We start from the raw sequence: 21,004 nt of genomic DNA, 5'->3' as shown, positions 1-21,004 counted from the left end.
GTACAGATTTTTGTGAGTAGATACAAGTGAATGTGCCCAACATCTAAGTTCTAAGAATTTATGGCTTACTCTGGAGTGACATTCATTTTCTTCACAGCTTGAGATAAAGAACCACGTGTTCTTCAGTCCAATAAACTGGGACGACTTGTACAGTAAGAGGATCACACCTCCATTTGACCCTAAAGTGGTAAGTGGAAAGTCTTCGTAATGATGAATAGAGACTGGGCATTATTTAATTTAAACTGTTTTATCCCACTTTTCAGGAGAAAAGGCTTCTAGAGCAGCTTACAGATAGCAAGGGGGTAAGATAGTCCTTGCCATCAAGCCTGCAGCCTAAAAAGACACAAGAGGAAAATGGATGGGGCAGGAAGGTAGCAAGTTCAGGCACTGCTTCTTATTGTAATAACCAACTGGAATGGAACAAATTAGGATAGGATGAGCTAGTATTTTCAGTGGAGCCAATGGAGAGCCTTTGTTGTCCCATCTTCCCCTTTCCTAGAGCCTGATGGAATTCCGCAGTTGGGGGAGGATCCTGATGGAACATTAAGAAATGCTTAAAGAGATCACCTGCTCCATCTTTTTTTAGGATTTCTGGGGCAGAACCTCCACCTCTCCCCAAGATCATACAATCCAAGGCACAGTAACTTGTGGTTCTTCAGATGTTGCTGGACTATAAAACCCACCCTCTTTGTCCATTGGCCATGCTCATTGGGGCCAGGGGGAGCCTGCATGCAACAACATCTGGAATGCCACAGGTTCCTCATGCCTGATATAACTGGTCAGGGAGCTTCCTGACTTCATAGGATTGTAGAGTTGGAGGGGATTCTGATGGCCATCTAGTCCAACCACTTGTGATGCAGGAATCGGAGCTAAGCTTGCAATATGCTGGCCAAGTCCAAGCATCATAGCCATGTGTTGGTCATTGGGGTTGCATAATATCATTTGCCTCTCAACCAGGGTTGGAAATAGTATCCAGTTCTGGTTTAGAAGAGCCATAGTTTGCTCAGGCTTCACATAACGTAACAATTGCCCTCGTGTCCTGTCTGTGGGCTTTCAGCAGGTATCTGGTTGGCCAAAGTGGAAAATACAATGCTGGACTTGACAGGCCTTTGGTCTGATCCAGCAGGGATCTTCCTATGTTACCATCTCCTCTCTCATTGGTAATAATAAAGAACAGTATTAGTATTGCTGTCATAAGCTGAGGCTTGCAGAATAGAGAAAAAATAACTTGCGGTTCCTTTTCAAGGCTGGTCCTGCTGATCTACGGCATTTTGACCCAGAATTTACTCAGGAAGCGGTCTCCAGCTCCATCATCCGTACCCCTGACTTTGCTACCAGTAGTTGCAGTGCAACAGATGCTTTTTTGGGATTTTCTTATGCACCAAATGATGAAGACTAAAGCAACCTATGTCAACAAGGCTTGAGAAACCCAGTTTTTGCTCTCCATTTAAACAGAGAAGAAGCCACTACCCTCTGACTAATCTTCTAACTGGAACAGAATCAAGCTTTCCTTCCATGACATATAAGACCTCATAATGTGAATGCTCCTCTAAAGGAGGAAATGCTGATTATTCTAGCTAGAATTGTTTTATTTGTACAAACTTGAACACATCTAATGATACAATCTTGTGCCAAAATTGATGTCCTCTTATGAGAATGCAGGCTAACCTCTGTTTGAATTGCCACCCAAGGTATTCTGGATAACCAGCTGTTCTGGGCTCAGTGGGTTTATAGTAGGTACACAACCTGTTCAGATATTTTGTCACCTTAGTTTGTGGTTCACCTCAATTGGGTCCATGTTCTGGCTACATACTCTTACTCTGGCTACATACTCTTAGCCAATGTAGTCCATATGTTGTTGGACTACAGTTCCCAATATCCCCAAGCTTTGGACATGTGAGCAGGGGATGATGGGAGGTGTAGTCCAACAACATTGGCTGCTACAGGGGATTCTTAGAAAAGACCTTTGGAACTATCCAGAGAATCCAGGAATCCCCTCCCCAATTCCTTGTAGCTGGTCCTTTTACAGCTTTTGCACAGAACTGTGTATTTTCAAATTGATTGCCTCTGGAGCTTTCTTTCTTTCTTTTTTTCCTTTCAGTATTATGAACCACAGGTGATGCCACCTACAATTTGCATGAGTGTTTCTTTTCACAGCTGAAAGCATTGCTCTCCAGCTAAATGGCACTGATGGGAGCAGCTCTATCGCACCACACCTGTGCTAGATATAGTGATTTGTGATTTTAACTTGGAAATGTTGATAGCACACTGCTTACATTTTTAGTAATTGTATTTATTTCCCCCTTTTATCTGGAAGGTGTGTAGTGATAAGCATCTGGTCATAACTACCTCTTTACTGCATAGATAGAGAACAGCCAATGGATTTTCTTTTTATGAAGATAAAGTAAGGAAAAAATATAGGTCTGTTTTTTAAAAAAGACCTGCCTATTAAGAACTCCTGAGCAGAGATGAATTGTACCAATGTGTGATCTTTTATTTACAAAACTGAGAGCTGGTGCAACTATAGCTGCCACAGGGAGTAGTGTCATTACCCTCATTTTATACAAAATTGTTACCTGTCCCAGGATGTTTCTATGGAACCCTTTAATCATTGATCTCTTAGTCAAAATCATTTAAAATTATATATTCTTCTTATGCTGGTAAGGGATCTTCCTACAAAACATGGATATAAAGGTATTGAATTAAGTAACAAAGCAGGCTGATTCTGGAGATAAATTTTCCCTGCTACCAGCTAAAGGTAAAACACATCCACCCTGATGAATTATGAAGGTGGGATGTGTTGAGGTGACTAGAATGGGCTGCCAGTATACATATAAGCACAAGTGTGAATGTCATTGCCAACCTGAAATAATGCAGAATGATAATTTTTATTTTGCTGTTTAAAACAGCACAAGGATCAAGGTGCAAACTTGGGTTGTGGAGGATTCAACTGTGATAATATATACTACAGAAATAACTGCCAGTTTTGGTGCCTTTGTACCTCTTAAACACCTGCCTTTAAAAACAAAACACTATGTCCATGTTTAGCTTGAAAAGTATCCACCATCTCTGTGCATTTTTATTTTTAGACACTATGGATGTTTAGCTATATGTTAAGAAATGTGTCTAGTGTCCAAGCTTGCTGTGGGATTTTCTTTTTGCTTGCTTGCTTGCATTTGTTGTCAAGGCTATGGTGGGGGGGAAATATAATAGTGCTTGCATGACTGCTCCTCTTTGAGTGTTGTGGATATGCTGATATAACTCCATAATCATGTTGAAAGATCCTTGCATTTTCTCTTATGTTTTCTTCCTAACCCCAGTTTTTATTTTGTTGAATATTTAAGAGTTTAATAAATAAAATAATATATTTTAAAGCAAACTGTTGCATGACTGATAAAAAACACAGTGGGTGTTTTTTATGGTAATGTTTAGGTGGCTGTGTAAAAAGTAACCATATTTTCTGTCCTTTTTAATATTTGTCCAAGATCTTAAGTACTAAATGCAAACCAGACAGTAAAGGGAACAACAAGGTTCCTTAATACTCACCATTTAACTGTGTACACATCAGCCTAGCTAAGTTACCTTTCCCTACACTGGATTCACAGACTTAATGAATATTTCTGGGAGTCTCAGCAAAGCACTTAATAAACTTTTTTGGTATTCTACAAATTGAAGCACGTTGCTTGTTTTTAGTAAGCATAGTCTTGCCTTACGAATGTGACGTATCTGCTTTTTCTTTAACAGTTGCAAAATAATATTTGCATCATTGTACGGAAGCAAACATCGCTTCCCTTTCAATCTTAATGCTACCCGATGAAACGCTTAGGAGCACACATCTGATAAATTGACCAATAAATAAATAAATATACAAGTAGGGAAGCAGATACTAGTGATAATCATTTTCACAGGTTAGTTGACCAGCGAAAAGCTATCCTCAGAAAGGATATTCTGGAGCTGAAAAGGTTTCCAAAAAGGGCAACCAAAATTATCAAGGGGGTGGAAGAACTCCCCTATGAGGAAAGTTTGCAGCCTTTGGGACTTTTTAGTTTAGAGAAAAATGAGGAAGAGGTGACATGATAGAAATTTATGCATGGCATGGAGAATGTGGATACAGAAAGGTTTTTCTTCCTCTTTCATACTGTACTATTGTGTACAGCCAATGAAACTGAATGTCGAGAGATTCAGGACAGCTGAAAGAAAATACTCCATGCAGTGCATACTTAAACTATAGAGCTATGATGGCTTACATATACAATTAGACCGCCATGAATCTGTCTAGCAATGTCTACTAGTGGTGGTGGAGGCAGTATGCTTCTGAACACCAGTTAATGGAAATCACAGCTTTCCCACAAGCAGCTGGATGTTGGGCTAGATGGGCCACAGGCCTGACCCAATACTAGGCTCTTCTTATTTTCTTATCCTCACCTGAAAACACACAAGGTAGTCTTGACACATGTATTGGACAATAATTGAAATGGATTGCGATTCAATTCCCTAGCCTGCATGTTTTGCAATACAGTGGTACCTCGGGTTACAGACGCTTCAGGTTACAGACTCCGCTAACCCAGAAATAGTACCTCGGGTTAAGAACTTTGCTTCAGGATGAAAACAGAAATCGTGCTCCGGCGGCAGCAGGAGGCCCCATTAGCTAAAGTGGTGCTTCAGGTTAAGAACGGTTTCAGGTTAAGAACGGACCTCCGGAACAAATTAAGTACTTAACCTGAGGTACCACTGTATAGCCAAGTAATGCACCCATCTTCAAATGGTCATTATTGAAATACATTAGAGAGGGGCTGCAATTCTGCACATTGACCTGAAAGCCTCTCATCCCTTGGTTCTGTCTTGCAAGCAATTGCAAACTCTCTTGGAGTGTTCTCTTCCATAGCAGGTGAGAACAAACCATAGGTATCACATAAGCAGGGGTGTGTGTGGGTGTGTGTGTGTTGGAGGGGTGGGGAAGAGTGAGGGCTCAAAATGGCCATGTGTGCTAGTTTACTAAAGACTAAAGACAGTCCTCTGCTTGAAGAGCTGACCGGTTTAAAGATAAAAGAGCTTTAAGGAAGGAGGGCAGGGGCCAACAACTTTCAGCACCCGAACAACAGACTGAGCAAGCAACACAGGTCATCGTCTCCCCACGGTGGTGAGATATATTGTATTTCTCTTTAAAACACAGCAACTATTTCTGAATTTGTACCCATACATAGTAATTAGCATGTGCCAATGTCTGCCCTTTTGTGGGTGTTGGTGGGTGTGATCCATTTCCTCTTTTTTGCAATATGTAATTAGCTGCATTATGTAGGAGGGAGACTCCTTTTTATTTATTTGTTGCTTATGTATTAATTGCTTGCCAGTAAACATAAAACATAAACGGGTACGAGTTCCCAAGAGAGCTGAAGCGACAACACAAGAAATAGTGACAAAATGACCAACAGAATAATACAGTACATGTTAGGAACGTGCTGCTACTCAGCACGAAAGTGGGGAGGGGGGAGAATGAGATTTCTGGGATTTAGGTCTAACCCTTCAAGTCACACTACACCACATCCACTGCCCTCTGCTGTTTCCAAAACTCTTCCAAAGCAAAAAACAACAACAACACACGTTGCCAAGAGAGATTTTCCCTGCTCCTGCCGCTGCCGACGTTGGCGGACTCCCCTCCACCATCGAGAATGGAAGATTCCACCGCTGAATGAGCCTTTTCCCTGAAGCTCAAGGAGACTCTTGGCGGGCCTGTGACGTCATCACGTCGGACGCAAGGCGCCTTCCCTTGCTCTCCCCCGCCTCCTGCTTTTGCCAGCGAAGTCGCTTTGGGCGCCTGCGCAGACGGAAAGGGCTCGCGTTGCTAAGGAGGGAGAAGGCCCTTAGTTACCGCGCGTTGCTGCTGCTCCGCGGTTGGAGGGGACGGGGAAAGGATGGTGGCGACCCCGCAGGTAAGTCAACTTTTGTGGTGGCGGTGTAGAGATGCTTCCCCCTCCCTCGGGACCATTTATGGAGGCGGAGGGTTACTTTGTAGGCACGACCCTGGCTCCCCTCACCTTGGGACCTTGTAGAAGTCCGAGCTGGTAAATTTTAGTTGCCTCCCGCCTTTCCGTAGCCAGAAAAACCATGCTGAAAGGCGGCTTACAAACGGGGGACGGGGCGGGAATTGCATAATTACAAACACAGCAAAAGCAGGCAGGAGCAGTAAATAAAACACATCCAAAAGCATGCAACCATATTGGAAAATTCCCACATAAATCATAATAAGATCCAAAACAAATGTACAAAAAAAATTCAGTAGCAGCAACAAAAGCCCCCTCAAACAAACATTACCCCAGTCCAAGAGTCCTCTTGAATTTGATTTTTTAAAAAATAGGGTACATGGAAACCACCATCAAATCACAGATCATATCTGCGCCTAACAGACTGAATTATACAGAATCAGAGAATTGTAGAGTTGTAAGCAACCCTGAGGATCATCTAGTCCAATCTCCTGCAGTGCAGGAATAGATCCCACACTTTGTGGTGCAGCAAACTTGCAATATTTTTATACTGATCCCCCCCCCCCCCAAAAAACCCCTACTATTAAAAACATGACATCTGTAACATGTCAGCCAACACCAGAAACATTGTGGCACGGTCTGAGGATACTGTACAGATGTAATGTGATTTGATGGTGGTTTGAGGGAGAGGCTCCTGTTCAAGAATCTGTAAGGATCTGTGCCCCCTAGGCCTAGATCCAATGGTTAATGCTGTTAATGTGAGTTTTGAGGTGCTGGTTACACTGAGATTTGAGGTGCCTGTGACAACAGACGTCATAGTGGTTTTGGTGGCTTTCTGTATAAAACCTATGTGAAAAATCTGCCCAATGCCTCAGATCCATGTTTTCGTGCCATGGCTGTGTCAGAAAACACCAGCTACATCATGATTCTTCATGCTTCAGCCTCTGGAGAGGGAGATTCTATAATGGGATTAAGATAAACTTTTGTAAAAATGCAATTTCAGGCAGATTGTTTTTTTAATTACTAGATGCAACTCCTACTTGCTTCCAAATCTACTTACTGTATTTCTGTTCCTCAGTGCCAAATCATAGACTTACTGATAGAATTACCCTCATTTTTCGAACTACAAATGCTTAGGAAATCTCAGCACTGCAAGCTTGTAATGATTTTATGCCAGCTTATTCACTGCTATAGCTCTCCCAAAAGAGTCCTGGGAACTAGCCCTTGGAGAGAGTGTGTAGTAATATAGCTCAAGAACAAGAGATTCTGGTCTACTATTTTATTGTCCCAATTGCTGGAACAGGGTGGCTTTGCTTTCTAGAACTCTTAGATCCACTAGCTGTAGCCTGATACAAAAGTCATAGCTAAGAACCAAACAAAGCTGACATACCACTCCAAAATACACTTGTCGCCCCAAGCTTTCTTAATTTTCACTAGCATTCTTTTTGGCAGGTTCGGGCATTTGGAAAGTTGGAAGTCAAAAATCCTTGCAGAGAACCCAGATTTTCTTTCTTTCCACCGTGCTAGATCAATCAATAAAACATAATGTTATTTGGTTAATTGTGGGTATTCATTAATTCTACATTAATCTGGGAAGGGTTCTTAGAATTTCTGAATAATGATAGCACTTTTTCATTTTGCTTTGTTTTTTGTTTATTTGCCTGTGCTCTTTCATTTTTGAGGTAACTATGGAGGGAGAACTTCGTAATATAATCGTCTTCAATGCTTCTAAAAAGGAAATTTTTACTATGAACAATGGTTATAGGATTCTACAAAAAAAGCTTCGAAGCAACTGGAAGATACAGAGGTGAGTGGAGTATGTATTGTTTTCTTTTTTCTGATCTGTGTTAGCTTCCTGCTTTTTACTACTGCTGTTCTGAGAGGAGAAGGCGAGCCATCTTTTGTTTCTAGACCAGCATTGAAGTTTGATGAAGGCATAAAATTGCTTGAAAGTACCCAGGACAATGGCTGCCCCATTACAGTTAAATTTTTGCTCTCATCGTATCTTGTACAATATCTGTATATCTGATTGCAGATTTTAAACAAGCTTATTTTGTTAGTATAGGATATTGGCAGAGTGTGGGTTTCATAGTCTTTCATTCAAGCCTTACCTCAACCACAGCTTTTCAAGATGGGTCTAAGCCCCTGTTCTTTAAAGCATCAGCCCTTCAACCTCATTGTGGGGATAATTGTGCAAGTGAAATGAGGCTTTTAGCTTAATATACCTATATGCATTTGGCATTAGGTCTTCGTGGTTTGTAATATATCTCCCTTGAACATTTTGATAATAGAATGAGATTTGGTAATCTTGTTCAGGACATCAGTCTTTATTTTAGGGTTGAATACCTTCTTATTTTTGTAGTCATTTTCAAAGTAGAGAAGAAAATTAAAAATACATTATAATGCAACATCTGCCTAGATAATTGAGGTATTGACCCAGCATGCATGCCACAGTAAGCCATAGTTCACCCTGAACACCGCTAAAATGGCTCTTTTCCTTCTCCCTGCTGAGAAAAAACAAAACACGATCACTGTCTTTGTGTTATGTCCAATCCTGGAATTGTGGTTTGCCAATGATATGCGTTATTGGGTAACATGTCTTCTATTAATTTGTCCATAGTTTAAAAGATGAAATAACTTCAGAGAAGCTGACCGGAGTAAAACTCTGGATTACATCAGGACCTAGGGAAAAGTTCACAGCTGCTGAAGTATGTAAATGTCTTAAATACCTCAATAACTGCTTAAAGATCTATTTACCTTGCTGATCTTGTCTAGTATTTTGATCCTGTGAACTTCTTCAGGATTCAGTGGTTCTCTTACATCACATCTTATACGCTTTTTGGATTCATAGAAGCAGAGCAGGATGATGTACACTCTGGCCATCCTGTTTTGTATGATCTGGGGCAGGACTGGTGCCTTGCAAATGTGTCTGAGCCACAGTGCTGTACCCTGTATGTATGTTAGGTGGGCTGTTCACTGTTTACTAATGGATTACCTAATGCCTTCTTGTTGGGATTTTTGCAAAGAGTGCTAGACATAGGGCAGAATTCAGTGCAGCGTTAAGGTTCACGTTCTGTCAGTGCAAGGATTTTTCCTTATGCAATGGAACATTCTCCCCCTCTCCTCCCCTGTGCACCCCATAAATCTGTTCTACACATTCCTCCAGTCCTCTGCAGCAAATCTGGAGACAGTGTGCAGAGGGACAATCACTAAATTATTTAGCTGAACACCGCCCTAACTGTACAATTCTAACCATGTCTACTCAGAAGTCTGTCCTGTTGGATTCAGTGGGGCTTACTGTCAGGTAAGTAGTTTTAGGACTACAGCCTAAATGTAATCCACTAAAGCACTAAACATGAATGCCTATTCAGAATTGCTTAGAGCGGATTAATTATGCCATAACTTGTAAAGAGACCTTGAGTATGCACTTATACTTGATAAATTTAAAACACATTGGTGGACTCACAGATGAAAAACAGAAAAGAAAAGAAAGTGAACTATGAAAGACTAAAGTTAGCCCTGTTCTGCGGTATGCCAAACAGCAGGTAGTTTGTTAGCTTAAATGCCTATTTGCACTGCTTAAACTTTAACCATCTTTAGGGTTAATTTCCCCTTTGTCTTGTAAGAATAATAAGATGGGGTTTCTTTACCAAAGGGGACAGTATTTGTAAGGATGTGCAAGCTGTGTTGTGTTGCTATTCTAATTTTCAAGGGTTAAATTGTGTAAAAGCAGGAAAACCTTTCATCCTGGCACTCAAGACTTTGTTGCTTTTTTCCTTTACAGTTTGAGGTTCTGAAGAAGTATCTAGAAAGTGGTGGGGATATCCTGGTGATGCTGGGAGAAGGTGGTGAATCTCGATATGACACCAACATCAACTTTTTATTGGAAGAATATGGGATCATGGTCAATAATGGTAATAACTGACCTGAGGACAAGCTTTCTTCTTTGGTCAGTCTTGAGAATGTTTGCATATCATATAGTCAGAAACCACAAACAAGTGACCCAATTTAAAGCAATTTGAGTGTGCTTTATTAATTTGATATTGCTAGGTCCCAAAAGAGCTAGTGACAGAGTATGATTGTAGCTGTACCATCTTCCCTTTTCCATGTTTGCTGATTTTGAAAATACTAAGCAAGTGAACAGTACTACGATAAATTACATCCAAGTCCGAGGGATATTTGGTATGGTGGCAGGCCTGAACTCTGTGTGAGCAGAGAGCAAGGTCCACAGAGTTTCTCTCTGTTAGGCTCTAAGTGAACATCTCTTGCTGTATTGCTTGCTGCGTACCGTTGTGCTGTGATTTTCATTTTTCTTTAAACCATTGTGTGCACTGCACATTCGAACATTCAGCAGCCCCTCCTCTCTGTGGCCTCAGTGCATGGACTGCATTCAGTGGATGCAAGAGCAGAGCAGTGCAAGGGCTTGGGGAAGGTGGATTCATGTGCGATGTAGAACTGCCTTGGCCTAAAGTGAATAGCTTGATGAATTGCTTCTGATACAGCAAAAGAGCCACTGCACCTCTTATCTTTCTTTGTGACTGTTCCATTTGTACTTTTGCTATGATTGTACATCTGCATCTTCTTATGGGCTGCCACAAGGAAAATATGAGAGATTTGCCAGCTTTTTAAGGACCATGGGCACATTTGCAAACAGAAACTGTTGTGGGCATCACATGCACACCTCAGCCAGGCACACACTGCAGCCAATCAATTGGCTACTATTCTTCTTTCAAGCCAAATTTTAGTAGGGTGGGGGCGGGCGGGTCATATGAAGTCAGAAGGTGCTTTGTTGGCAACATCAGCCTTCATACAATTAGAGAGAACCAGGATCTAGAATCCATAGCCCATACTTTGCAGCGCTGCATCTTACTGGGAAAAATATTATTTTTCGTTTCTCTTAAGACTCTGTGGTGAGAAATGTGTATTATAAATACTTCCATCCTAAAGAAGCTTTGGTCTCCAATGGAGTTTTAAATCGGTAAGTATTTGATAGTGGATGGTATGTGGGTGCATTCACATTTTATCTTGTGTAACTTAGCTATATTTTGCAACTACAAATCAGTTATTTTTGGGTTTCCATCTATAAGGGAAATCAGTAGAGCTGCTGGAAAAACAGTATCTGGGATAATAGATGAAGACAACAGTGGAAATGATTCACAGTAAGTACCTTCTTTCCAGCCATGTTACAAATGCCATCAATGTTCATTCTGAAAAGTTATAATAAAGCATTGTGTGGGAAGTGCTCTTGAAATATGTAGAATATTCTAATTAATGCCTAAGATTTTGTATTTTGCCTCTTGAAATGCTGCTTAAGTGGAGTAATGCTACAAAATCCAAGGAAGGGAACAGTTTTGCACAGTGTTCTGGATTTTTTTTTTTTTACTGTTTATGGACATAAACAGGATTTTAATACATCGTAAAGTATAGTCCTTTTAATTACTGATTTGTATCCACTATTGGAAGGCCTCTTCCACTCACAATGCAATGGAAGAGCACTGTTTTTAAAAAGAGACACCCAAATCCCAAGAAGTTATTGCATTGTCACAAGCTCTTTTTGAAGCACAGGTTCCTTCTCAAGACTTTCTTGTGGCCTGGAGTCTATAAACTTCAGCCTTTTTCCTTCCTTATTCAGTCTGTTGCCTATACAGTATTGTAACCTCTGCTAAATTGTGGTACTGCTCCGGGAGAAATAGAAGACTTCTGTGAATGCTTGCTGAGCAGTACAAATGCACTTTTTGTCCACTTTTGGTTCTTTGGATCTAAGCCATCACAATTAATTTTAGAGTGTTACAAAGACATGGTATCTTTTTTCTTTTTTTAAAGAAAAAAAGCTCCTACCAGCAGAAGAGCATGAAGGGGTGTGGACAGAGAGAATGGTTGATTGTGTTTGACGGCATTGCAATTCTGTGAAATATAGAAAATGCTTATGACAGTCTTTGTACTATTTTGTAGGGCTCTCACTTTTGTGTATCCATTTGGTGCTACACTTAATGTGATGAAACCAGCAGTGGCTGTTCTGTCCACGGGATCTGTCTGCTTTCCTCTTAATAGACCCATCTTGGCTTTTTATCACTTTAAGGTACATAACTGCATGAGCCATCAAATACTTGTAAAACATGATATTTTGTAACTTCGTTCATAATTTCTGTTACTTGCACATCTTGTGCAACTTTAGCAGGAAAGCATTCAGATAAAAGCTCCTTTATGTTGGAACCTTTGAAAAGAGTTGACCTATAACAGGGGTAGGGAAGCACATTGAACTGTTATTGCAGTTCCTCCCCAGTTTTATCAGTCATTAGTAATAATAATTATACCATTTCTAAAACACTTCTAAGACAAAATGCTGAAAAGTGAATAAAACTAAAGATAGGCCCTGTTGTAAATTTACATTATCATACTTTTACTTCATTTTTAGTGTAATTTACTAACTTTAAATAATGTATGGTAAATATGTTCATTTGAATTTACTTACTTATTTTCTTAGCTTATCCCAAAATATTTGGAAAAGGGAACAGCATGTTAAGCATCCATACAAATTCAACTGAGATGGATAAAAACAAGATAACTTGACATTTGTACACATAGTTTATCCCAGTTATTAAAGGCATTCCAGACAAGTATGCCTTGTAATCTTTTCTTTATTCTGTCCCAGTAGTGTCTGTCCATTCATAATCTGTATGAGCTTTTAATGCCTTCTTAGAAACATGTAATATGAGTGTATGGTGTCCTCAAAACTGAGACTTTTATTGGACAAATTAATTTTTAGTGTCCCAGCCAATTCTAGGCTGCATCAACAGAAATATATTGTCTAGATACAGGGAAGTATTAGTTTGCTCTGTTCTGCCTTGGTCAGACCTGATCAGGAGTACTGTGTCCAGTTCTGGGGACCGTGGTATAATAGGGATATTGGCAGTTTGGAACATGTGCAAGAGGATTCTGAAGAAAATAGTAGAATGTCTGTTAGGGCAGAGAAAATGATCAGAAGGAAAATCTAAAATCTGTTCAAGACACATGAGGTGGAATTCAAAGAGCTACTGTAGTACTGTGCCTCCAATACCTATCCCACACAGCCAATCTAGGAAAATACCACGGTCACCTGTCACATCTGGCTTGTGAGGTGTAGTGGACAGAGGGATCTGGCCTGTTGGTCAGACCAGATTCCCCAATCCTGCAATAAAGTAATGCAGAATGTTAAAGAGTGTAATATAAAAAGTACACCTGGTAAGACAAAGCATTGATGTACAGTATAAGTTATTGAATGTGTTCTACTGATTTTTTCTTTGATAGAGTCAAGGTGGCAAGTTAGCTGTACTAGGATCTTGTCATATGTTCAGTGACCAATATTTGGAAAAAGAAGAAAACAGCAAGATTATGGTGAGCCTCTGTTGTCAACTTCACTGCTAATACTTTAATAATGTATGCCCTCTAACGATCAGTTGAGCAGGTTTATTTGAAGCTTAGGAGTTATTCAGCAGAGTGAGCTGTCTTTTCAACCATATTAAGTTGAAGTTTTTGCTACTTGATTCTTTTGGACGCTATGGTATGTAGTCTTTTTTGCAATACAGTCGTACCTTGGTTTTCGAACAGCCTAGTTCTCAAATGTTTTGGCGCCTGAACGCCGCAACCCCAGAAGTGACTGTTCCGGTTTGCGAACTATTTTTGGAAGCCAAACATACGACGGAGTTTCCGCGGCTTCCGATTGGCTGCAGGAGCTGGTCAAGCTAGAGAAATGGAACAGAGCACTCTGCTTCATCAGCCAGATGAGATTCCATACTGGCCATGGAGGAGGTGACAAACCTCTGCAGCCAGTAGTGAAGATGATTTGGCTGGCAAAACAGAGCACTCTTTTGCTTTCACTCACCTGGAAGCAGTTCCACTTTAGAATTCCTGGTTGCCAGTGGTGGCTAGGAAAGGGATGCAAGACAGGACTGGTTTAGTGTGACATCAGAATGCAGCCACCACCTCTCTTGTAATCATTTACTCTAAATAATGTTTTCTGCTTCCAGCCAATTTACCTATATGTGTCGTCTCCTAAGTGTGATTGTTTGAATATGCCAAGGAACTTCTGTTGTTGTTGTTGTTGTTGTTGTTGTTGTTGTTGTTTTGCACTGTTAATCTTGATAATTCAAAGAATTCCACAATTATAACTGGGCTCTTTGGTTTCTTAGGATGTACTGTTCCAGTGGCTTACAACAAGCGACATCCATTTAAACCAGATTGATGCAGAAGATCCCGAGGTAAGGGGAACTAATTCAACATTATTTAGTAACATTAGCTTTGTATATCATAAAGTATAGCTGCCAACTTTGCTGAATTTCTATTTTTGCATCTTTTACTTTTGTCCCTGCCAAGAAGAAAGCCTTGATAAGCTGAAAGCAGGGGTAGCTGGTGCTGTGCCCTTTAGATGCAGGCTCCAACTCCCATTATCCTTGACCATTGGCCATGGGAACTGGGACTGATGTGGGTTGGGAGTTCGATAACATCTAGAGTGGACCCCATTGACTACTCTTAACTTAAAGACAAAAAGTTGAGTTGTTAATTTTTACACTTGCTCTGTAAAGTTTATTCGGTTCTATCACTGTTTCAACTTTCCAATTATCTGAAACTTTAAAATTACTTAGCAGTTTGTAGTAATGTCATGTTGTGAAGAATACACTGAGATGAAAAATTAAAGTTAATTTTCTTTCCTATGATGTCTGCCATCAACAAATAGGTTTTATCATGAAAAATAAAGAGGTATCATAATATATGTGAATTTAGAAGTACGTACAGAAGATAAATTTATTTCGACCAAACTTATTAACTGTTGAAGAAGCTTTTGAAATCCGTTTCCTATATCAAGAGATGTATATAAGTGCTCATAACTATGACGGTTAGAAAATTGGCCAAACTAAATTAAAATCCGCACTCTTAAGTGTATTGTTTCTTGGATATATGATTCAAGATGCAATTCTTTTATCATGTAGTTGTTTAGCTCACTGGAAAGGTTCCATTTTTAGTGTGAGCTGTCTCTTTGTTCACAGCAATTTCCGTGTGCTTTTCCTCCAGATAGCTGATTATACGATGCTTCCAGATATAGCAACCCTGTCAGAGCGACTGCGAGTTTGCCTGCAGGAGGGAGATGAAAATCCACGAGACTTCACAACACTTTTTGACATGTCTATTTACCAGCTGGATACCACTGCACTTCCGAAAATCATCAAGTTGGTGACCTCATTTATGTTTCCCAAAACAATGGGTTGAATCCAGATTTTGCTGCCAGCAGCAGGAGTGAGGAGGCAACTTTTACCAGTTTTCCCCATCACTTTGCACCCTGTGAAACTCTGCTCCAGAGGATTGGGGGCTGGGAGAATCAGCAGAAGTCACATTACACACACACACACACACACACACACACACACACCTGATCAAAAGTTTCCTGTGTACAAAAGGAGATCTTCCATTTGCAGACAGCAAAGTCTGGATCCAACTCAGTGTCTTTTTCTTCTTCATTTTAGTTTAATAGATTTTAGGGCCTATTCATTGCATTATTTTCGTTGTTTATAGGCTCTTTGAGGACAGAGTCCTCTCAAGCTGGAGAACAAGATGGAGAACAATAACACAAACATTAAATTACAATAAAAATATATTTTGTTAAATACTTCTTAAAAATTTAAAATATACAATAGTAGGCAGCAGTATAAAATAGGCAATAGAATCAGCAGCAAAGTGCATCAGGTAAAAGCCACTTGAAACAGGTAGGATTTTTAAAGTCTTTTTGAATACCAAGACTGAAAGGGCCACTGTGTATCCTTTGGGAGTTACAAAGAACAGGGGCCACTACTGCAAAGACCCTATCCTTGGTGTCCACCAATCTTAACAATCTTAAAGGTGGCACAGAAGCAGAGCTTCTGATGCTGTTGTCTTCAAGGTTCATATGGGCAGATGCAGTCCTTCATATAACGTGGCCTCAAGCTGTTCAGCATTTTTAAGGTTCAGTATCAGCACTTTGACTTGAATTTCAATATGTTATGCACCATCAGCAGAAAGGTGGTTAAATTTGGGGTTTTGCCCATGTACACTTCTAATCCTAGTTATAATTTTGGCATAGTTAAATTTATATCTATCCTGGACTCGTGGTGATAGTAAAAGTTGTTAACGCATGCCAAAACTCCAAAGCAAAAAACCTTTAGCCAATGCTGCAAACTTTACACATTGTTATACGTTGCAGGTCTTATGAGCAGCTGAATGTGAAATACGAACCGCTCCAACTAATTCAGCCTCAGTTTGAAACTCCGTTGCCTGCACTTCAGCCAGCTGTAAGTAACTGTCCTGGGAGAGGAAGGAAATAAGGTTACAAGCATTTATGAGTAGGGTGAATAGATGGGTGATTTCAGAAACAGAAGAGGCAACACAATATATAGTGCAGGGAGAGTTCAAGGCTTATTGGGTAGGAAGAGAGGATCAGGCAGGTCAAGTCATCTTGGCGGAATGACTGAAAGTTACAATGTGTGTTGAAGCAGGTCTATGACTTGTAGGTCAGTGTTTCTCAACCTTTTTCCTACCGTGGCCTCCTTCTGACCTTGTTTCCTTCCTGTGGCCCCCCTGTCCTACTGGCAGAAAGGGTAGCTATTCAGATGTTTTGTTTGTAAATAGAACATGTTATATATATTTATAATTTCTACAAAATACAAAAAAATTATACTTTAAGTATTTCTCGATCAATGTGACCCTTGTGCTTGGTGACCAGAAACAAGCTTTTTTATATCTGGTTCTTTTGCTGCGAGGGATAACTGAAGATCACCTCTGTCCATTACGTTGAGCCGATTCTGCGTGAGGCTGAGTAACAATTGCATGCAGCAACATGCCTCCTTTCACAGTAATACTTGCACGAAGAAACAGCACCCCACACACTAACACTGCTGCAGCCACGCATATTGCCCATGACAAACAACATGTGGACAGCTTGGTGCATGCAGTGGTGGAGTGCGGAAGTGGGAGGGAGAAGGAACTGGAAGCGACGTCGCTGCAAAGTGCATGTGGCACTCCATCCATTGGGAATCACGGTCACTTCTCTGTTCCCTTTACTTCTCTCTTTTCTATTTTCTTCACTTCTTTGTTTTCTTTTTTCTTTTCTTGGTCATTTTTCTATGTTTCTTCACTTTTCACTTCCCCTCTGTTGCTCCCTAGTCTCATGCCATGGTGTCCCATTTATGTGTTTTTCACCTGTGGACCCCTTGGAATATCCTGGAGTGTCAGAGATCAGACTGAGGATTACAGCTCTGATGAGGAATGGTGGGAACCTCTCCCTCTTCCTGCTCCTGAAGCTGCCCAGGAACAGTAGAGCAGTATAGATCTAGAGAATTGGTTTGCAGAGGGACATAATTCAGAAGACAAAAGCTGGGCAGAGCTGAGTGGGGAACGGAGAAACAGAACAGGAAGAGAGAGAGAGATAACTGGCTCCCCTTCGCTGGAAATTGTCCAGCCTCTCTCACCAAGGGCAAAGAGAGCTGCTAAGGTTACTACGCAGAAGGCTCAGTGGTTGCAAGATCAGGTTGCCAGAAGGGGAAGTGACAAGGATGGCTCAGGGAGAAGTAGGAGGAAGACTTAATTGGGAGCACCTTAACTTTGAGAATGGCTGTTTTGTTCTTTGTCTGTGATCACTAAACACTCTTAAACTGGCAAGGGACTCTAATTGCTTTGTTCTTCTGATGCAGAGCCAATTGGGGGGGGGGGGAGGAAGCCATTTCCCCGACGCCTGAAATGAGAGGGCCCGGGGGCATATGGCCCCCGGTTGGGAAACGCTGTTGTAGGTGACAAAAGTTTGTTTTTCAAAGGAAGGCAGTAAAAATGAGGAAAAGTTTAACCCAGACATTATGTTCTGCCCATCATTCCTCAAAGTTAGAAATTTCCTACATGGACAGCCTAACTTATTTTATGTGTCCAGTCCTTGCAGCTACTCACATTTCTCTCAATTCAGGCTATGCCCTGAACACACTCTAACCCTTCCAAGACCTGACATCGTGTGGTTAGGAAACAAGTAATCTGGTGCCTGCTTTCGTCTCACCAAAATGCTTAAGCTGAATGTCACTGATTTTCCCGAAGTAGAAATTGGAAATGTCAAACCTGTATATGTTTTTGAAGGGGCTATAAACAGAATAGTTTACTTTCTGAAGCTTACATTGTATAAACAAGATTACAGCATGCGAGTAGTTTAATTAGAGCCTGCACCAATGCTCTTTTTCTCTGAACAAGTATGGGCAGACTCAGCTTGTTAAGTTTTGCCTAATCTCTTACTAGGTTTTTCCACCAGCCTTCAGAGAGCTGCCTCCTCCTAGCCTGGACCTGTTTGATTTGGATGAAACTTTCTCTTCTGAGAAAGCTCGCCTTGCTCAAATAACAAACAAATGTAAGTAGTGCAAACATTTGAACTTGGGATTGTTAAACTATTTGTGGGATGGGCAGGGGAACTTTCTAGATGAAGAGCTTCTCAAACTTTTATCTCCAGGGCACACTTTAGAAAGCTGAAAATTACTGAAGTCCTCCATATTATGCATACCTTAAAATTTTTCCAAAATGCTTTGCATTTTGTTAAGAAAACCAGATCTTTTAAATCTGTTTCCTCCATGCTAATGGAGGTACTCTAGATCAGGATAGATAATATGTAGCCCTTTGGATGTTATTGGACACCAATTACCACCAGCCCAGCCCCAGTGGTCAGGGATGAAGGATCCTGTGGTCTAGTAATGTGTGGCTGCATATAGGCTCTGCATCCCTTCTCTGCTTGTGGAAACCCATATAATATCTTCAAATGATTTGGCAAATATGTCCTTATTAGGCACTGAAGATGATCTGGAATTCTATGTCAGAAAATGTGGGGACATCCTTGGGGTAACTAACAAACTACCAAAGGAGCAGCAAGATGCCAAACATATCCTGGAGCACATTTTCTTTCAAGTGGTGGAGTTCAAGAAGTTAAATCAGGTAAACTAATAGGCATTTTTCTCGAAGCCCTGTCCAATGGTCATTGGGAAAGATATGAAAGCCAGGTTTCTGGGAAAACAGACTCCCTGATCTCGGTGATCTATAGAGGAGGCACCACATTAAAATTAATAATAAAATAGGACTTGAGCTTTATCTAATTTGCTTTTCAAGTTAATTGAGTATTCTGTTCCAACACCTCTTTCAGAAGAAAAAAAAAAGATGGGTGGAGAGAATTCTTTCTAGCTTTTTTGTGATTCTGTGTGCTCCTTATAGAAAGCAATATTAAATACCTAGTTGATAGTTGAGCATATTAGACTTTATGCTTCCTCCTTTCTTGACTGCCAGATTCCCTCCTTCATTTTAGCGGCAACCCTCGGGCAGTGTTATATGTGCACCAATGTTAATGCTAACCAGGGCTGTCTAAACCCAGAGTTTGCAATCCCATTTCTAGCTGTGACTACAAACTGGTTAGTGGTAACATTTTTACGGACATCGATAGTCAGCTGTGCAAATAGGAAGAGGAATTTACATGAGAAGAGTGGGGAAGAAGAGTGTGTGAGCCTTCAGGGTGCTCCTAATCTGTTAAACATGGGCAAGAGTTTATGGCCCAGGGCCGATACATTGTTCCCAAAGTCTAGGAGCTGAAAACCTTCAAGACCATTTAAATTTTATTTTGGACCCTGAAAATGCAAAGGAGCCTAGAGTCATTTGTATGTATTGACAAATATCCTTTTTCTTTTCTTTAAAGGAGCACGATATTGATACAAGTGAAGCTGGATTCCAGGGTGGCTTTTGAATATTTGAAAGGAAATTTGATGTCACAGGGAAGGATAATAGAACAGCTTCTCTTATTTTGTTTTGGCTTTTTTTTCTTCAATAAACTGGCTTGCTTTGCTTCTTCCTGCCATTTTCTGTACCCTATGTTACCTTACAAATATGTAGATAGTCTAAAATGCCGAAGCCAAATGAGGGATTGCCTTATAGGCAGCAATAATTTTGATAATTTCTTATGTATGAAGCATTCCATATTTAATATTTCTATTTATAAACAAATAAATATCACATTTTGTACAACCTAAAATTCTTGTTTCTAGCTGTCACCCTTAAATGCGTCTCTGTGTGTGGATTAATACAGTATGCATATACAGTGGGGAAGAGGCAGATAATCTTCTAGAAGGTAAAAGCATGGCTATACAACAAATAGCATATACCTGTAAGTAGGGTGGGTGTTGTCACAAGCTTGCTTACTCCTTTTTACTCAAGATTTTGCACATTCTGACTAATGGCCTTGTTTGGTCTTTACTGTAGCTCCCCTGCTGCAACCATGTCCTGTAAATCCTCTTGCAAGTTAGGGATTGCCTTGGAGTGGATGTTTAGGAGAGTATATTCCAGGCATCCCCAACCTGCGGCCTTCCAGATGTTTTGGCCTACAATTCCCATGATCCCTAGCTAACAGGACCAGTGGTCAGGGATGATGGGAGTTGTAGTCCAAAACAGCTGAAGGTTGGGGGTGCCTGGTATATTCTAAAGGCAAGTGTATGTCTCCCACCCACTGTGTGTGGTTTTTCCAACCTCATCTGGGCACTTGCTCCTTTTCAGATCATTAATGTCACTTATCTGCCTTGACAGATGCATGGCATGACAGAGCTGGCAAAACTTATAAGAGTTTAGAATACTTAAAAGTAACAGTCAAAAGCCATGAGAAATGCATACAATTTTAAGAAATCAAAAGATGCGCATTCCAACTGCTGCATTTTAGCAACATAATGATATAAGTTTGCAGGGCAAATACCAAGACTTGGAAAGCTACAAAGTTGTAAACTGCATCTATAAACTCTCACTTTTAGATTTGACTCATACATGGCATCTCACCATTGTGGGTGATTTCTGATCCTCTTAAAAAAGAGAAAAAAAAGCCTCTTTCAAAAGGATGCTTTGAATGTGGAATTTTGCTTTGGCAATTTTGGTCAGTCAGGCCTCAGTCCCTCCTCACTTGGAGGGATAATTGAAAATATAAGGGTAGTGAATCCTAAAACATAAAAGATGAAAAGAATTGTGTT

General features: G+C 40.5%; 3 protein-coding genes across 14 annotated transcripts in view; 2 read left to right on the top strand and 1 right to left on the bottom strand.

Annotated features, from left to right (window-relative positions):
- SGK2 (serum/glucocorticoid regulated kinase 2) overlaps positions 1-3,669 on the top strand; it is a 41,522-nt gene extending 37,853 nt beyond the window's left edge. For all 10 annotated transcript variants that reach the window (XM_081009276.1, XM_081009278.1, XM_081009282.1 and 7 more), the window contains 2 exons: positions 98-187; positions 1,247-3,669. In XM_081009276.1, coding sequence (XP_080865402.1) covers positions 98-187; positions 1,247-1,399 — 243 coding nt within the window. In that variant the 3' untranslated portion in view covers positions 1,400-3,669. The remainder of the gene's footprint in view (positions 1-97; positions 188-1,246) is intronic.
- Positions 1-21,004, bottom strand: part of LOC308478990 (uncharacterized protein) — a 377,493-nt gene that overhangs the window by 301,467 nt on the left and 55,022 nt on the right. The gene's annotated exons all lie outside the window — the stretch shown is intronic.
- Positions 5,775-20,025, top strand: IFT52 (intraflagellar transport 52). Of its 2 annotated transcripts, XM_081009152.1 has the most exons (14): positions 5,775-5,930; positions 7,664-7,788; positions 8,602-8,689; positions 9,766-9,895; positions 10,884-10,959; positions 11,069-11,140; positions 11,934-12,060; positions 13,269-13,355; positions 14,150-14,218; positions 15,030-15,184; positions 16,192-16,279; positions 18,261-18,369; positions 18,799-18,944; positions 19,693-20,025. In XM_081009152.1, the coding sequence occupies exons 1-14, from the start codon at positions 5,913-5,915 to the stop codon at positions 19,738-19,740; spliced, it is 1,338 nt and encodes a 445-aa protein (XP_080865278.1). In that variant the 5' UTR covers positions 5,775-5,912; the 3' UTR covers positions 19,741-20,025. The 2 variants fall into 2 exon arrangements, with proteins under 2 accessions (XP_080865278.1, XP_080865279.1); XM_081009153.1 differs by lacking the exons at positions 5,775-5,930; positions 7,664-7,788; positions 8,602-8,689; ... (1 more) ...; positions 10,884-10,959; positions 11,934-12,060.

Source organism: Podarcis pityusensis (genome assembly GCF_964106645.2).
Source record: "Podarcis pityusensis genome assembly, chromosome: 6".
Taxonomy (NCBI): Eukaryota; Metazoa; Chordata; class Lepidosauria; order Squamata; family Lacertidae; genus Podarcis; species Podarcis pityusensis.
Note: the sequence above shows the minus strand (reverse complement) of the source record. Positions and strands in the feature narration are given on the sequence as shown.

What these genes read in the sequence shown, in the direction of transcription:
- IFT52 (XM_081009152.1), top strand. An exon ending in AAGAAAACAGCAAGATTATG is followed by an intron (nt 13,356 to 14,149) that starts GTGAGCCTCTGT and finishes TTGGTTTCTTAG; the next exon opens with GATGTACTGTTCCAGTGGCT. An exon ending in TGCTCAAATAACAAACAAAT is followed by an intron (nt 18,370 to 18,798) that starts GTAAGTAGTGCA and finishes TGTCCTTATTAG; the next exon opens with GCACTGAAGATGATCTGGAA.